Below are 16,488 nucleotides of genomic sequence, written 5' to 3' on the forward strand. Positions count from 1 at the left end.
GGGCGGAGATAAGGGGGCGAGGGAGGGAGGGAGAGAGTAAGAGAGAGAGAGACAAAGTGAGAGAGAGAGACAGAGAGAGCCTAGCTTTCCCGCCAAGCCGCAGGAAATGTCAGCGACGTCGTCACCCTTATCGTCAGCGAGATAATATTAATAGCCGCGACCCTTGACTTTTGCTCGGAGGTGGGGGGTGGAGGGGTTAGTGCTTGTTCGGGGTGGGGTGGGGGGGGGGGTCGGGTGTTGGAGGCGACACCGTGAGCCGTTTCCTCTCCGGACCCTTTTGCTACACAGCGGCAGAAACCTCCTGGAAAAAAAAAAAAAACTAGCGGAGGTTCTGAAACAGTAGCTGCAGGTCCGTCGGACGGCTGTCATTGGCCAGAGGCGCGATACGCTTTTAGCACGCCGGCCAGTGGCGCTGGCTACGCGAAGATCGGCAGCGAAGCCTCAAACTATATTTAACAGCAGATCAATGAACTCACTTCCTACTGGGCCCGGAAAGCTGCTTATAGACAGAGCGAATGCCTGCACGCTAACGGGCTTCTGCTGCTGTGTTGCAGGGCTCTACGCTAACGGGCTTCTGCTGCTGTGTTGCGGGGCTCTACGCTAACGGGCTTCTGCTGCTGTGTTGCGGGGCTCTACGCTAACGGGCTTCTGCTGCTGTGTTGCAGGGCTCTACGCTAACGGTTTTTCCCCAGGAGCACTTGTGTTCCTAAGTTTAAAAATTTAAGAGCACGCTAATGCATCCCAATTAGTAGACGCGCTCCTTATTTTTCCAGTCAGCACACATGAATTTTCAGGAGAACATGCTCCTAAAATGGAGCACCGTAGAGCCCTGTGTTGCAGTGGTGCTCAAACTGTGGCTCGGGAAACTGATACATGGGAAAAAAGGCTGCTGATGACACATTTTCCATAGACATACCAATCAGATTAAACTCACAAACTGCACAAACCAATCAGATTAAACTCACAAACTGCACAAACCAATCAGTTTAAACTCGCAAACCAATCAGATTAAACTCGCAAACTGCACTGAACCAATCAGAATAAACACACACTGCTGTAATCACATAGGCATTGCTGGTTACCGGTAACGCTTTCACGTACGTTAGCATTGGAATTCCGCGTTTGAGCATATGTCGGGCTGCGTTGTACAAAGGGGGAGGAGTCATAAAAAATGCATGCACCCATCAAGTGTGTGGGAAAGTTTGAGACCCCCCTCTGCTGGAAGATATTTGTGTGTTTCTGATTGGCTCTTTGCAGAGGTATGCTCTGGCATCCTCTGAAACTTGCATGCCATGCTGTACAGCTGACTATAGCATGGACACAGGCCTTGCCTATAGGCCCAGCTCTCCTTAGCTTATATTGCGATTCTTTGTCAGGTTATGTACTGTGTGTTATTTCAGGTTTATTTCTTATTAGACTGGACTGTTGTGGTTTGTCTTGCTGATTATATTTTAATTTGTGTGTGTGTGTGTGTGTGTGTTTGTGTTATCAGGGGTCTTCATAGGTGGTGTGAGCTTCGCTGAGGACCACAGCAGAAGATTTCAATCAACACCGCCCCCACCCCCGCCCCCCTTTCTTTTGCCCCAGCCAATCAAATGCACCAGGAAAATAAGCTAACCAACCATGGCAAGCAAGTTATCAGCAGCGCCCAATCCCAGGTCCCCAATGTGAACCAGCAGCCGCCCGGACCCGCCTGCAACCTGGGGTCCAAGGGGGCGGGGGCGGGGAATCATGGGACCAAGGCCAATCAGATCTCCCCGGGCAACCCGGGGGTGAAGAGCGCCAGCCAATCGGGCAGCGGCGTCGGGGGGCCGCTGAAGGGCAAGACGAAGAGGGAGAGGAGCGTGTCCATGGACTCCGGGGAGCTGAGGGACGCCCTGGGCCCCGCCCTCGAACCCGACGCCAAAGGTGAGCTAGCGCGCGTGCTACAGTGAGGCTCAGACCTGTTTCTGGTGCTCTCCTGATCCTGGAGATCTACCGTCCTCTAGGTTTTCACTCCAACCCTGATTTGGCACACCTGACTCTACTAATCAGCAGCTCAACGATATCCCTAGCTGTTGAATGAGGTGTGCTTTGTTAGGGCTGGACCGAAAAATTACAGGACAGTTAGATCTCCAGGAACAGAGCACCATTATTGAGAACCAAATTCTTTCGTCTCATTGTTTGTTTTTGGTTAGACACACATTTCTTTGAACGTTCTCAGGGATCATCGTGGAGCTTTTACAAATTTTACGTTACGCAAGTATTTGCTTGGTAATGTGTTTTGCTGAAAATTCTGTGGGAGTTTTTTAATATCACTAGCATCTGAAGCGGCGAAGTTTTTTTCAGATGACTAACTTTTTGCCCGGTAATGTGTTTCGCTGACAATTCCGTCATCTGGGGGAGTTCATTAAATTTTACGGCCATCCGAAGAGGTGAACTTCTTTTCACATGACTAAGTTCTCGGTCATCTGTGGAAGTGTTTTAAAATTTTACTGTCTCCCATAAGCTGAGGTATTTGAGGCTGGCGTTTTGACTCAGGTGTGGAATCAATCTGCCTGATTGGGCGCTGTGTAAAAACTCCTGGCCGCCCGTCCACGTGTGAATTCGTAATCTGTGCTGTGGGCTTCGTGAAATCCCCATTCAAAAATTTTACAAGATTCGTTCGCCGTGCGCAAAAAACAGCCAGATGTCACAGAAACGATCGGCCCGGAGGTGAAGGAGGACGTCGGATTTCTTCTGAACGAGAGAGGAGAGGTCTCGTTAAAAAAAAGACTGTTTTTACAACTCGTTTAATGTTCCCCCCTTTTTTCAAATGCAGTGAAAAGGTGGCGTTGGGGTTTTTTTTTTTTGAACCCGTATTTAAAATTTGGGAGGTGAGGACGAGCGGTGCTGGGATGGGTGAGTGGGTGGGTGGTGCGGTTGGGACGGCGGTGGAGGGCGCGGGAGGACGTTTGGCGGGGGGGGGGGGGGGGGGGGGGGGGGCTAGGGGGGGTGATGACAGAGCTGGGGGCGGTTTCAGGATGCGGGGGTGAGAGACTCACTGGAGCGGGGCAGAAAGAGAGTGTGCGTTCAGCTCCTGTGAGTGTGTACATTCATCTGAGGAGAGAGTGCAATGTGCATGTGCCTAGTGTGTGTGTGTGTGTGTGTGTATGTGAGTGAGAAATGCCATTTTCCTGACTCATTGTAGACTTCCTGCAGCACAGAGAAAACCTGTGGGGACACACTCCCACACACGCATGTACACACACACACACACACACACACACACTCCCGCACGCAACCACATTCCCACACGCACACACACGCAGCTCCGTACCTGATAGGTGTGATGAGGAAAGGAGGGAGGAGTCTGAGAGAGGAAAGGAAGAGAGGGGCGTGTCTTTGGCTGTCCCCTCCCATCTCCTTTACAGTCATCCCAAAAACATGCAAGTCACCAAGGAGCACTTTCCAGTGTAATGCAAGTACTCACTCCACTCAGTCTCTGCAAAACCAACATCTAGAGGGGACCAGCGATGGATCAGTCCAGCTGCAAGAGAGATGGAGACGACAAGAGAGAGAATGAGAAAGATGGAGAGAACGAGAGAGACAGACCGTGAGAGAGAGAGAGAGAGAGAGAGCGAACCTCTGCCCCAGTCCAGGGAGGAGTCAGGAAGGATGGGCCGTCTTTCACGGCCCTGACCTCAGTTTTCTGGCCCCTGTGAGCAGAAACCCCGCCCATCTTCCCCTTCCCAGTCAACCAGAGTGGGAGGGGCTTTATTCAACAGACTCCTCCCCCCTCACAGTGGCGCCTGCAGTCCGCCTGGCCTGCTGGGCGGTGTAGTCCGTCAGACCTAGCGGCTGCGCAGCTGAACCGCCGGCTCGCGTCCGAGGATACGCCCGCCAGTCTGCGCTCTCCTGCAGGGGCGGGGGCGGGGGCGTGGCAGTAAAAGGACACGCCTACGATCGGCCGTTCCAAATCGGGAGAAAAGCACCAAATGGGGAATAGCCTTTTAAAAAAAGATGTTACATTGCGTTTTGTGGAAAAGCGCTCAGTTCAGTATATTGAATGAAACTGGGTGCTGGTCCTATGGGAAGTATAAAACGAATGAGATCAGGGACCGCACTACCATGGAAACATTTTTAGCGTTGTGATCTCATTCATATTCCACTTTGTCTAAGACGTGTCCGCCCCGCTGTCATGCTGAAGTTTTACCTTCAGCGGATCGTTCCATTTGCACAGAAATTTAAAGGTCACGGGAGCCCGATGTGTGCCTTTTGCCGGTCGCAGGAATTCTTATTGGGGGGGGGGGAGGGGAACATTGCTGTGAGTAAAAGTAGAGATGGATGGTGATGGTTGGTTGCTGTAATACGTTGACCCTCCCTTTTCCCCTCGCTGTTTGGTCTTCCAACCAGCAGAGGGCGTGATGCGCAGCAAGCGCCGCTGCGTGCTGGAGAAGAAGCAGCCTTACAGCGGGGACGAGTGGTGCTCCGGGGGCGACACCGAGGAAGAGGAGGAGAAGCCGGCCGCTGCCCCCCATCGTAAGTGCCCCTCCCCCCACCCCCACCCAGTTACATGCCTCAGTCTGCGCTACATTATTAGCCGACCACATACGTTTACATTCAGGCATACAGCAAACGCTCTTATCCAGTGAGAAGATAACAGGAACATTGGGCAAGAACCCTCAAAAAGCGAGCAGCTGAGGTAAAAAAACAAATTAATTAACATATAAGCTAAACAACAGTGGTCCTAATATAGAGCCTTGTGGTACACCGCCTATGGTGCAAGACCGTGGCGGCAACACATTGTTGCAGTACATTGTTTGTATAATTATTTCTGCTATCAATTATCATTATTTATGCAGATGATAGGCTACAGGTGCAGAACATTCTGTGCCTATTTTGTTTGTCGAATTTGTATATTGGGCTGGAGATGATTTTCCTGTTTTCCAGCACGTCTGACGAGATGTAGCTTTAGCACGTTGGCTTCAATACAGTCCAGCTGCCCGAATGTCTTTGCACCGTTTCACTGTGTGCATGCGCTAAGTGCAGCCCACGCATTTCTGTAGCCTCGCTCGCTCAGAGCTTCCTTATTTTAGCGCGCGGCCCACTTCGTGCTAATCCTCACCGCGACACGCGTCCGCGCGCGCTTGCACCACAGGCTGAGACGACCCGGCTAATCCGCCGCGCGCCGCGTTTAGTAATTCGAGGTTCCCCACCGCTGGATTCGTCAAGTGCGGTCGGTCTGAAAACCACTTCTCCGTTCTCAGTTGGCACGCGCGCTCGCTGGCCGTGGGCGTGGCCGCCTGGACGGAACGTTCCGGGTGATACGCGCGGCCTCGTCTCGCCGGCGTGACGTCTCGGCGGGGCCTAGGCCTAGCCCGGCGGCAGCGCCACCGTTAGCAAAACAAAAGAAAACCGATAAAAACGTCCTGTCGCAGGGCAGAGAAAGACGATAGTCAGCTGGGGCGGCGGAGCTCCCAGTGCTGGGGGGGCCGTCTTCTCCTCAGGGTTTCTCCGTACCGCCGGGGCCTTGCGGCGCAGACGGCGAACGCCGGCGTTAGGCGTCGGGGGGAGAAGCTCCAAGGCCAAGGCCGAACGTCCTGCCAGGGCCGGTGACGCAGGCGAGGTGACGCCTCGGGAGTTAGTCATTTATTCACCGGCCGAGTATTGACCGGCTCCCAGAATGCTCCTGTGAGCACAAAGGACTTTTGTCTCTCCGCTCTGCGAAGCGTCCGGCACAGGGACGAGAACGTGAGCCTGAAGAAGAGGCTAACGGCGCATTCTCTGTGTTTTGACTCCATCTAGTGGTGTGTAGGCGGAACTGCGTGTCTGGAATGAGATTGAGGCGAGGCGCAATGTGGAATTCCTGCTGGCAATATTGCACAATTTATGAAAACAATATTTTTTAACTTTTTGTTATGCATTCAAACAGTTTCTAATGTATTTATACCGACATGTATTAATAAAACGTTTAAGTTACTTGAATAGGCATTGCATGGGGTTAAAATTAGGAATGTTTGTGATTAAAACACAGTTTAGTCCTTTTTCTGGATTCCTAGAGTCAAATCATTGCTATACTTCACTTTGTTTCATGATATTCTTGAGCTTGATAGATGATTGGTCGATCTATGGCAGGTCCCGGGCAGCCCCTTCCTGGCCCCTCCCCCATGGGCCCCATGGGCGAATCGACCGGTCCCGTAGTGGGGCGGGGCATGGGACCCAGCCTGCGCTCGGAGCTGGCCTCCCTCCCCCGCCCTCCTCAGCAAGTGGTCTACGTCTTCACCACCAGCCTAGCCAATCGGTAAGGCCGCTTCTCCATGTCCCTGAATGTGTGCCCCGCCCCCCTGACCTGGCTCAGATGAATAATTTGAAATTCCGTATCTCACCCCATCAGAGTGTTTGAAAAGTGCCATTTTATTTCCCGAACTACTGGAGCACAAACCACACCCTGCAGCTGTGACAGACATCCAGGATCGATTTGTAGTGGTCAACAGCGTGAGAGTGCTGATTGGTTAAATTTAGCTAGTCGCTGCTCAGCATCAAAATGACAACGACCAATATTTCCTTTCTGGCAAGCTAGGTGCGACTGAGAGTAGCAGCGATCTAGAGGCTGAAGTTAAATCTTTTGAATTAATTGCGCTATGTATAGTTTAACGCATGTGCTTGCTGTCTAGAATGACTTTAATGTAAAATCGTTGAACAGATACAGTAGTTGTTACAGCAACAAATACACCAGATTAGTCAGTGATGACTGTGTTGACCAATGAAATCGATCCTGAACATCGCAACTTCGGGGTGTGCTTTGCGCCCAAGTAGTTTGGGACTTGAAAGGACACGTTTGAGAAAAACATCTGAAAATACGTCCAGCGGACGTTTCTCCAGAAGATGTATTGCTGTTTAAAATGTACAGTCCCTTGGAAAGAATGAGAATTTTCCCAGAAAATGTATTGCTATGAAAAATGTAAAAATCTTTGTTGTTAATAATATTGGGGGTATAATTGATTGAAACCGTTAGTGTAATGCAGGATTTTGTGAATGATTGTTTTAGGGTTTAGGGTTAAGGGTTAAGGGTTAAGGGTTAAGGGTTAGTGTTAAGGGTTAAGGGTTAAGGGTTAAGGGTTAGTGTTAAGGGTTAAGGGTTAAGGGTTAAGGGTTAGTGTTAAGGGTTAAGGGTTAAGGGTTAAGGGTTAGTGTTAAGGGTTTAGGGTTAAGGGTTAAGGGTTAAGGGTTAGGGTTAAGGGTTAAGGGTTAGGGTTTAGGGTTAAGGGTTAAGGGTTTAGGGTTAGGGTTAAGACTCTGACGGGCGCTCGTGTTTCTCAGAGCGGCTGAGGCGGTGATCCACGGCCACGCAGACTCCATCTTGCTCTTCCACCAGAAGACCGTCGCCCGCACCAAACTGGACCAGGTCAGTATCCAGCACCCCTGAGCCCCTAGCCTCGCACTCACACACTCACACACATACACGGACACGCTCTCATACACATGCACACGCAGACACACACACACACACACACACACACACACACTCTCTCATACACACACACTCACACACATACACGGACACGCTCTCATACACATGCACACGCAGACACACACACTCACACACACACACACACACACACTTTCTCATACACACACACTCACACACTCACACACATACACGGACACGCTCCCATACACATGCACACGCAGATACACACACACACACACACTTTCTCATACACACACACTCACACACTCACACACATACACGGACACGCTCCCATACACATGCACACGCAGACACACACACACACATACACACACACACACACTTTCTCATACACACACACGCACTCACTCTCTCATACACACACACACACACTCACTCACAGACGCACTCACACATGGACACTCACACACGCACCACACACATAAACACACACACATAGACACACACACACACACTCACATACTCACACGCACGCACACACACACATACTCACACGCACACTATTCATAACAGGCCCCCTAACCTTCCCCTCATTCCCGCTAACACGTCTTCATATAATACGCCACATGATAAGTCCCCAGGCGACGCGTCGGCCCGTCCGAAGTGCACAATGCAATTTGCATGACAATTAAAAGCGGAAAAGGCCGTTATATTTTCAGACTGCTCGCTCGCTTCCTCTCTGGGGGGGGGGGGGTCTCGAGCAGAGGTGGCGGGCTGTCGGGCAGAGGGGGCGGGCTGTCGGGCAGAGGGGGCGGGCTGTCACTTAGAGGGGGCAGGCTGTCCTGCAGAGGGGACGGGATGTCACACAGAGGGGGCGGGCTTTCGGGCAGAGGGGGTGGGCTGTCATGCAGAGGGGGCGGGCTTTCGGGCAGAGGGGTTGGGCTGTCATGCAGAGGGGGCGGGCTTTCGCAGGTGCTCAGGGGTATGGGAGGCAGTTTTTTTTTAATTTTTTTATTTTATTGCTGTGACATTTCTGTTCCTCTGCAAATATCCAGCTTTGTTCCTGTTTCTATCTTTAAGTTTCCAGTCAAAGAGGAAATTGAAAGTCAGCTCTCAGCAAGCGAGCTGTGGTGTTTCTCATCATCCCAGCCACCAAAATGTGTAACTCTGCATTCAAATGGCTCTGTGATATACCGTCATGGGTATATAGGACCTTAAATACACCATGGACTGTTCTGTCAAACAAATTAGACAAAACAAATGTAGCTGTGTATTCAGAACAATTTTTACTGAGCCCAGGAGGGTGTTAACATTTTTACATTCATTTTTACACTGACAATTTTCATTCATGTGCAAGCTCTTTAATTTCAGCTTTTACATAATTGCTCTTTTTCCCTCTGCACCGTGGCACGTTGGTGCCATGACTTGCAGTGTCAGTACTCATTGGTTAATTTGCATAATCAGAAAAGCTGAATTCATGAATTATGGCTGTCTCGCTGTTCTCAATCTCCCCTTCGATAGTCACGCTGTATTCAGTATGCTGCTGGCTAAATTTAATTTAAAATGTAATAATACAAAAACGCAAAACCTGTCTTGGATTCGAACCGATACGGTAAGTGCTGTAAACTTGGTTGCGAATGTGGTTCACCGTTTACACCAATGATGACAACGTGCATAAGATGACATCTTCGTTTTCACGCTGTCATCCTGATGCTGTGCACATGTAGTGCTTCAAGAAACCGTGCTAGAGAAATTACTGGGAATGGGTTTGGAAGGGGGGCTGAGGGGCTTTTAAGATTTCTTGGCTTAACGGTTCTGTTTTTCAAATCAAGTCATCTAAATGTAAATGTTTGTTTTTTTTCTTGCTCCCTCCATCTTCTTCTCGTTCTTCCTCATCGCCTGCTCTCAGTGTGTCTCCGGTGGGAAGCTCCCCGGCCTGTCCGAGCAGCTAAACTCGGGCAGCACCCCTCCGACCGGCACCCCCAAATCTCAGAGCGGGACGCCGCGCCCCGCCTCCGTGGGAGGGGCAGGGGGCCATCTCCACTCCGCGGGGACCCCGTCTTCCACGGGACACCCCGAGGACGAGGCCTTGCAGGCCCGACCTGGGGGGGCCCCCAACTCCAACAGCGGCGGTCCGGGGCCACACCCCCCTGGGGCCAACCCCGCGGCGGGAGGGGGCCGCCCGGGAGGGGCGGACGGGCCGGGACTGCTGGCCCAGGCGGGCCCCGGGGCCTCCCCGTCCCCCAGCCCCGGAGCGACCCCCGCACACCTCCTGGGGGAGCCGGGGGGGCGGGAGGGGCCGGGGGGCGCGGAGGGGCTGTCCCAGGAGCAGCTGGAGCACCGGGAGCGGTCTCTGCAGACGCTGCGTGACATCGAGAGACTGCTGCTGCGGGGGGCTGGCGGGGGCGTGCCGGGGGACCCGGGGGGCCCCAACGGGAACCCCGGCGGCCCGGGCGCCAACGGAAACGGCCTCGGCGGCGGCGTGGGGGGCGGCGGCCTGGACGGCAACGCCGGGCGCGGCGGCAACCCCGGGAACTGCAACAGCAATACCGCACCTCTGGCGCCCCCTCCTGGCGGCATGAAGAAGTACGAGGAGCCGCTGCAGTCCATGATCACGCAGACGCAGAGCCTGGGGGGGCCGGGCCTCGACGACCCCCAGATGGGGCCCCACCCGGGCCTGCCGCCCATGCACAACCACCCCCACCCCCACCCTCACCCACACCACCACCACCCCCACCTCTCGTCCCCCTCCGGCCTGGACATGGGGCCCCTGCTGGGGCCCGACGGTCTGACCCCCGAGCAGGTGGCCTGGAGGAAGCTGCAGGAGGAGTACTACCAGGAGAAGAGGAGGCAGCAGGAGATGCACCCCCACCCCCACCACCACAGGATGATGTCGGAGCTGGGCGTGGCCATGATGCGGGCCCCGCCCCCGCCCTACCACAGCAAGCCTGGAGAGCCGCAGTGGGGGCCGGGGCCCATGATGGGAGGGGGTGGGAACGGGCGCTTGATAGACATGCACCAGGAGGGGCCCCGGGGCCCGCGCTTCCTTGGACAGATGCAGAGGGGCCCCCCCAGCGGCGGGGGCGGGCCTGGGGGTTACCCCGGCAACCCGGGAGGCGGGTTACCCATGGAGGCCATGGGACACCAGAGGCCCCCCCGCTCGGGTATGGGCTGGCCTGACGACATGATCCCCCCCAACATGGGAGGAGGGGGAGGAGGAGGAGGAGGAGGGGGCGGGCCGTTTCAGGGGTGCTACCCTCCGGGGGGACTCCCCCAGCACCTGCAGGGGGACCCCGACCGCCTCCTGCCCTCCCAGCGGGAGGAGCTGTTCCGCGCTCTGGAGAAACGGCAGCTCCAGGGGCTTCACCGACTCGAGATGGACCGGCTAGCCAAGCAACAGCAGCAGCAGCAGCAGCAGCAGCACCAGCAGGGCGCTTTCCCCAATTCCGGCATGGGGGGAGGCCCTCCCCCGCCCAGGGGCGACCCCATGGACTTCCCCGGCTCCCGAGGCATGATGGGCTCTCCGATGGGCGGAGCCGGTCCTTCGGGGCGGGACCTGGTGGAGATGAACATGAACGCCAACATGGGCCTGGGGCTCCAGATGAGCGCCCAGCAGCAGCAGCAGATGATGCTGGTGCAGAAGGCGCGAGGGGCGGGGCCAGATGGGGGGGAGGGGCTTCTGAGCCCCGAGGACATCGCTCGAGTCAGGGCGGCGCAGAACGGAGGAGGGATGATAGGCAACAAAAGCATGATCTTGAGAGGAGATGGGGGAGGGCCTCTGTCGTTCCCCGGCCAGGCCTCCTTCCCGGGGGGCCACCCGGGGGGCGGCTACCTTCCCCAGGAGCCCGGCCCGGACATGTTCCGGCCCGACCAGCAGGGCCTGTCTCCCATGGGCGGGACGTCCCGGCTGAGCCACATGCCCGGACCGCGGGGCGCCGACCTGGGCCCCCGCTGCTCCTCCGAACTCTCCCTCAACATCAACCCCATGGGCTCCCCGGCCCTGCCCCCCCCTCACCAGCTCAAGTCCCCCTCCCTCAGCCAGGCGCCGTCCCCCCTCATGCCCTCCCCCTCCGCCCCGAGCCTCAAATCCCCGCAGATCCCCTCGGCCGGGCCCCCCCCTCCCCAGCTCCCGCCCGTCACCAGCGGTGCCGGGACCCCGTCGTCCTCCATCAAGTCTCCCCAAGTCATGGGCTCTTCCCTGGGGCTGCACTCTCCGTCCGGCTCTCCTGGGCGTCTCAAGTCTCCGGCCATGCCCATCGCTTCCCCTGGCTGGGCCGCGTCTCCCAAGACCGCCCTGCCCAGTCCAGGTGGGCCGGCCGGGGCTAAGGGGGCTGGCAACGGGGGAAGCAGCTCTACTGATACAGGTATGGGCTTATTACATACTCGGAATGCAGATAGAGGGATGCAAGTCAACTTGGTTAGCATTGCACTCCGGTGTACCACAGGGGTCTATCTTTGGCCCTTTCTGTCTCAATTGGGAAACAGTATTTTTTGTCAAAATTTAAATGAAGATTACTTTCAGAAAATACCACAATGGAGAAATTCTTGACACAGTGTCATTTGGCTTTATACTTCAGATTTAATTGAGCAAAATGCTCTTTTCTTGATGTTTGCCTGAGTAACTGAACCTACCTGAATGAAATATAGTTGACTTAGGCTAACTGTGTTAGCTAAATTAATTAGTCATTGTAAATGCGTGTACAGTTTTACTGGTTATTTTTGAAATTTGTGCTCTGCATGTTTCATAATTGCTTGCAGAAATGGCCTTTTTACCCTTGGTCTGTATTTACCTGCTTTATGTTCTACGCAGGCCCCTCGTTGCCGCCTCGGAGTACAAACTCAACTCCCATCAGCCAGCCTGGCTCCATGAATCCCAGCATGCCGTTCACCTCGTCTCCGGACGCCCCTCCGTCCCAGAATCCCCTGTCACTCATCATGTCCCAGATGTCCAAGTACGCCATGCCCAGCTCCACCCCCCTGTACCACGACGCGATTAAGACCATCGCCACCTCTGACGATGAGATGATGCCGGACCGTCCCATGATGCCTGGAGCCAACATGGCGGGTAAAGTGCATGTTTTGCGCATATCTTCCATATCATCCTTCAGACAAACTGGCAAGTCTCTCAAAATGTCAAAAGTTCACAGGGCTCTACGCTAACGTTTTTTCCAAGGAGAATGTGCGCTCCTTAGGAATACACAATGCTTCTCAATTAGTAGATGTGCTCCTAAATTATGTTTCCTGTTAGTACTCGTCAATTTTCAAGAGAAAATGGAAGCACAGTAGAGCCCAAGTACAATGTTTCTGTTTGGGAGGGAGGAATATTTTTGGAAATGTTTATACTAAAAATCTCTGTGATACTTAGAGATCAGAGTGCTGTAAACCAAAAGCTTCTGGAAATGTAAACGCCGAAAAGATTTATCGTTTCCTTGACTTCTTAGTGCTCATGCAACTGTTGAGTCATTCAGTGATTCATTTGCAAACTTAACCACAAAAATGTTACGCATTTTAAATCTGCATGCTTTATTCTTCTAAATGCAGATATGCACCAATAGTGAGGCTTCTTTTTTGATCAGTGTATGTAATTATTTATTATTGTTACTTGCATTGTGTGTAATCAGAAGTGAACGGTAACATTTTTAATATAAACATGGCGTTTTTGAAGCTAGTGCGATGTCTCGTTGTGCATTTGCGTATTAAATCATCACGGTGCACGGGGAGTTCCCTTCTAGGTCGAACACTTTCGTATCTTTTTCTGTTTCGAGCCGGAGGTTTGCGTTTCTGCTCCTGAAAAGCCCCGACAGCCGGGAGAATCTAGCGCCCGTAACAGCGTCGGGTTCTGTCGGCGCGACGATTACACCCGACAGGCTCGTCGCGGGAGTAGATGATGTCACTTGACAGTTTCTCCCGGGCGAACCGGGACCCCTGGTGGCTCGCGGCGTGGGCGGGCGCGGACTCAATTACCGGCGAAAACGTGTCACCTCGGCTCGCTCTCGCTCTCACCGCCCACCTACTCTCTCTCTCTCTCCGGCTGGTGAGAAAGTTAGCGGCTATATTCAGGAAAAGGATCGCGCTCCGCTTTTTTAGCCCGAGCGCTATTTCTGTTCTGCCGCTAATGCTTCTTCAGCAGATGGTGCCGTTGGGGACGAATGTATCTTCTGGGCTTTTAGTAGTATTATCTTAAATGGGGTCTGGCTATCTGACTGTGTACCGATGTCTGAACTGGTTTCTTTGTCGTTTGTTTCTGCTTCGATCTGCCAGGAAACATGGGAAACCATCAGTCCTCCCAGATGCTCCTCACGCCCCAGAATTCCATGGGCCCCCACAGCGGGTCACAGAGTCCCATGGGGATGGTCCTCCACGGCCAGCCGCAGCTATCCCACGATCCCTCCGGACCCATGTTGCATTCCCCCAACCCCATGGGCGGCATGCCCGGAATGAATCCGGCGATGATGGGGGGCGGCGGAGGCGGGGGCCCGGATGGGATGGGGCCCTGCAACATCTCCCCGATGCTTCCCCAGAACCAGATGGGCGCCTTCCCCAGAATGCAGCACCCTCCGCACGGGCTCCTGCACTCGCCCAACCCGGGGATGCCCCAGCAGTTTCACCCGGGCCCCGAGGACGTGGGCATCCCGCACCACCAGCTGCACCTCCTCAGCAAGGGCCTCCACCACCAGCGGGGCCCCCACCCCCAGGACGGCTTCCCCCCCATGTCCATGGGGGACGGGCCGGACCTGAGCGACGTGATCCGCCCCACGCCCACGGGGATCCCCGAGTTCGACCTGTCCCGCATCATCCCGTCCGACAAGCCCAGCAGCACCCTGCAGTACTTCCCCAAGAGCGAGGCCATGTCCCAGCCGGGGCCCAACCCCCACCCCCACCCCCACCAGGGCCAGCCGCCCCCTCCCCCGCCGCCCCACCACCTCAAGCAGCACCCCTCCTCGGGCCCGCCCAACAGCTCCGCCCCCTCCTCCAACCCCCACATCGCCAACCTGCAGAACATGATGGTGGAGCAGCACCTGCACTCCCCCCAGCACCCGTCCCACCTGGAGATGCGCTCGGGCCTGGGCCTCCCCCAGGGCGGCCCCCGGGGCATGGGGCCTATGTGTCACCCGGGTCACATGATGGGCAGGACAGGCATGATGTCCCACAGTTCTTTGCAGCAGCAGCAGCAGCAGCACCTCCATCAGCAGCAACAGCAGCAGCAGCAGCAGCAAGCCATGATGGCCAATAGCCTCCTCCACCACCCCTCGCACCCCCACCCGCACCCGCACCCCCACCCGGCCATGATGTCCCCCCAGCAGCACCCCCAGAACCTCCTCACCCAGCAGGGGCTGATGATGATGCAGGCCAAGCAGCGGGGCATGGCCGTCCACGGGGACCCCTACGGCCAGCCGGGCCCCATGATGGGGGGCCCGCACCCACAGTCGGGCATGATGGGCCCCCAGCCCGGCAGGCAGCGGGGCATGCCGCTGGATGGCCCCATGCGCTATGGCCCCGGGAACATGGCCAACATGCCCTTCTGAACTGGCCTACTGCTGTTTAAAAAACTACAAAAAAAAAAAAACAACAAAAAAAAAAAAACCTCATTTCCTCTGGGTTCATTTTCACAATGACGTTCTGTTATTATTAATGTTATTAATATTATTATTATTATTATTACTATTGCAATCTGTATCATTACTGCTATCGTTAATATCGTTTTTAAGTTTCGGAGTAAAAACCGATAAAAAATTTTAAAAAGCGGTTCGAAAAAGAAACAAAAAATGAATAAAAGAAATTGTGATCACTTTTCAAATATTGAGGAGCAGTTGGTGACGAATAGTGTAACAATAAATCAGATCTTATCAAAGCCATTTCCTTTTTTATACGTGTAAAATATGTACATTTCACAGATGGGTGCTGTCGGTGGAAGGGTGCGTACAGGGACAGGAACGCAGACTTAAATTTAGATCTATTTTCTTTTTATTCAGATTCTTTCTTTCTCTCCTCTGGCTACCGAACTGTTGTGCGAAGGGATTCTATGGGTGCTGTAAATAAGATGCAATTTGTGATTGTTTGCAAAATGTTCTGTATTACTGTGTTTTAATAGAAGCTTCAAAATGAAAAAGCTATCTGTGAACTTCGCGTAGGACTTTTTTTGGGGGCGTGGCCGAAGAGCAGGTGCACTGTCGTAATGTGAGAGGCGGAGGTGATTCATTATACACTTCAGCTGTGACAGTTTTAAAGCTGGATTACAGCCACTGAGTCTAATGCCCGTGTGTGTGTGTGTGTGCGTGTGCGCGCTCGCGTGTGTGCACCCTCGTGCACTTGTGTATCTTGTGTTCATACTGCACTGTATGTATACATGCATACATACATACTGTACATACATGACCGTGGTTGATATGTTCTCCATTGTCAACATGTGGACACAGGTGGAAAGGACTGACATGTAGACTCCAAAATGATTCAGCAAAGTAGGCCAGTGAACAAAAATGTTTGTTTTGTGTGAGGAACAGACCTGGGTCAAATACGTATTTGTTTTGGTTACAAATACTTTTCTACGCTTTACTGATCTTGTCTGGTGTATTGGAACCAATGAAATACTCTCAAAAATTGCAAATTCTACCTTCTGGTCATATTGGCAGGCTGTTACACCAGGCAAGATCAGTATTTGAATCCAAAACAAATATGTATTTGACCCAGGTCTGGTGAGGCACCTGAAGTTAAATGCACTGCATTAGTCAGGAAAAGGACCCAACCTTAGCACAAATGCCCAATGTCTTGGCAAGACGGTGTCTAGCAGTAGAGCATACTTATACTTACAGCACCTCAGCAGAAACATCATGGTGATACTGACAGAAAAGGATCAAATTATGGTTTTACCAGAAAGCTAGTTTCCCCAGACGGTGCAGGGTACTAATAATAACAGAGATTCTTTAGGAGTGCCAGACGCTCAATTCCATGTTCTTAACATGACAAATTCTTTCTCATTACTGTTGAGGCTGAAATGTTCCAATTTGTCATGTATTATGGGTAAATTAAAGCTAGTTTGACTGAGGACATGGCATTGTGGGAATGGATGTTCTGTACCGCATTGTTAAAAGAAGCAT

At 53.5% G+C, this 16,488-nt stretch overlaps 1 protein-coding gene across 2 annotated transcripts in view; it reads left to right on the forward strand.

Annotated features, from left to right (window-relative positions):
• LOC118235682 (B-cell CLL/lymphoma 9-like protein) overlaps positions 1 to 15,515 on the forward strand; it is a 42,130-nt gene extending 26,615 nt beyond the window's left edge. Inside the window, exons 2-8 of one of the 2 annotated variants that reach the window (XM_035433296.1) lie at positions 1,493 to 1,908; positions 4,375 to 4,500; positions 6,097 to 6,262; positions 7,282 to 7,366; positions 9,303 to 11,757; positions 12,204 to 12,458; positions 13,655 to 15,515. In XM_035433296.1, the coding sequence (XP_035289187.1) occupies positions 1,596 to 1,908; positions 4,375 to 4,500; positions 6,097 to 6,262; positions 7,282 to 7,366; positions 9,303 to 11,757; positions 12,204 to 12,458; positions 13,655 to 14,919 (4,665 nt within the window). In that variant the 5' untranslated portion in view covers positions 1,493 to 1,595 and the 3' untranslated portion in view covers positions 14,920 to 15,515. The remainder of the gene's footprint in view (positions 1 to 1,492; positions 1,909 to 4,374; positions 4,501 to 6,096; positions 6,263 to 7,281; positions 7,367 to 9,302; positions 11,758 to 12,203; positions 12,459 to 13,654) is intronic. The other variant, XM_035433298.1, reaches the window with a different exon arrangement.
• The last annotated feature ends 973 nt before the right edge of the window (positions 15,516 to 16,488 follow it).

The sequence above is a fragment of the Anguilla anguilla genome, chromosome 9 (genome assembly GCF_013347855.1).
Source record: "Anguilla anguilla isolate fAngAng1 chromosome 9, fAngAng1.pri, whole genome shotgun sequence".
NCBI classification, from domain to species: domain Eukaryota; kingdom Metazoa; phylum Chordata; class Actinopteri; order Anguilliformes; family Anguillidae; genus Anguilla; species Anguilla anguilla.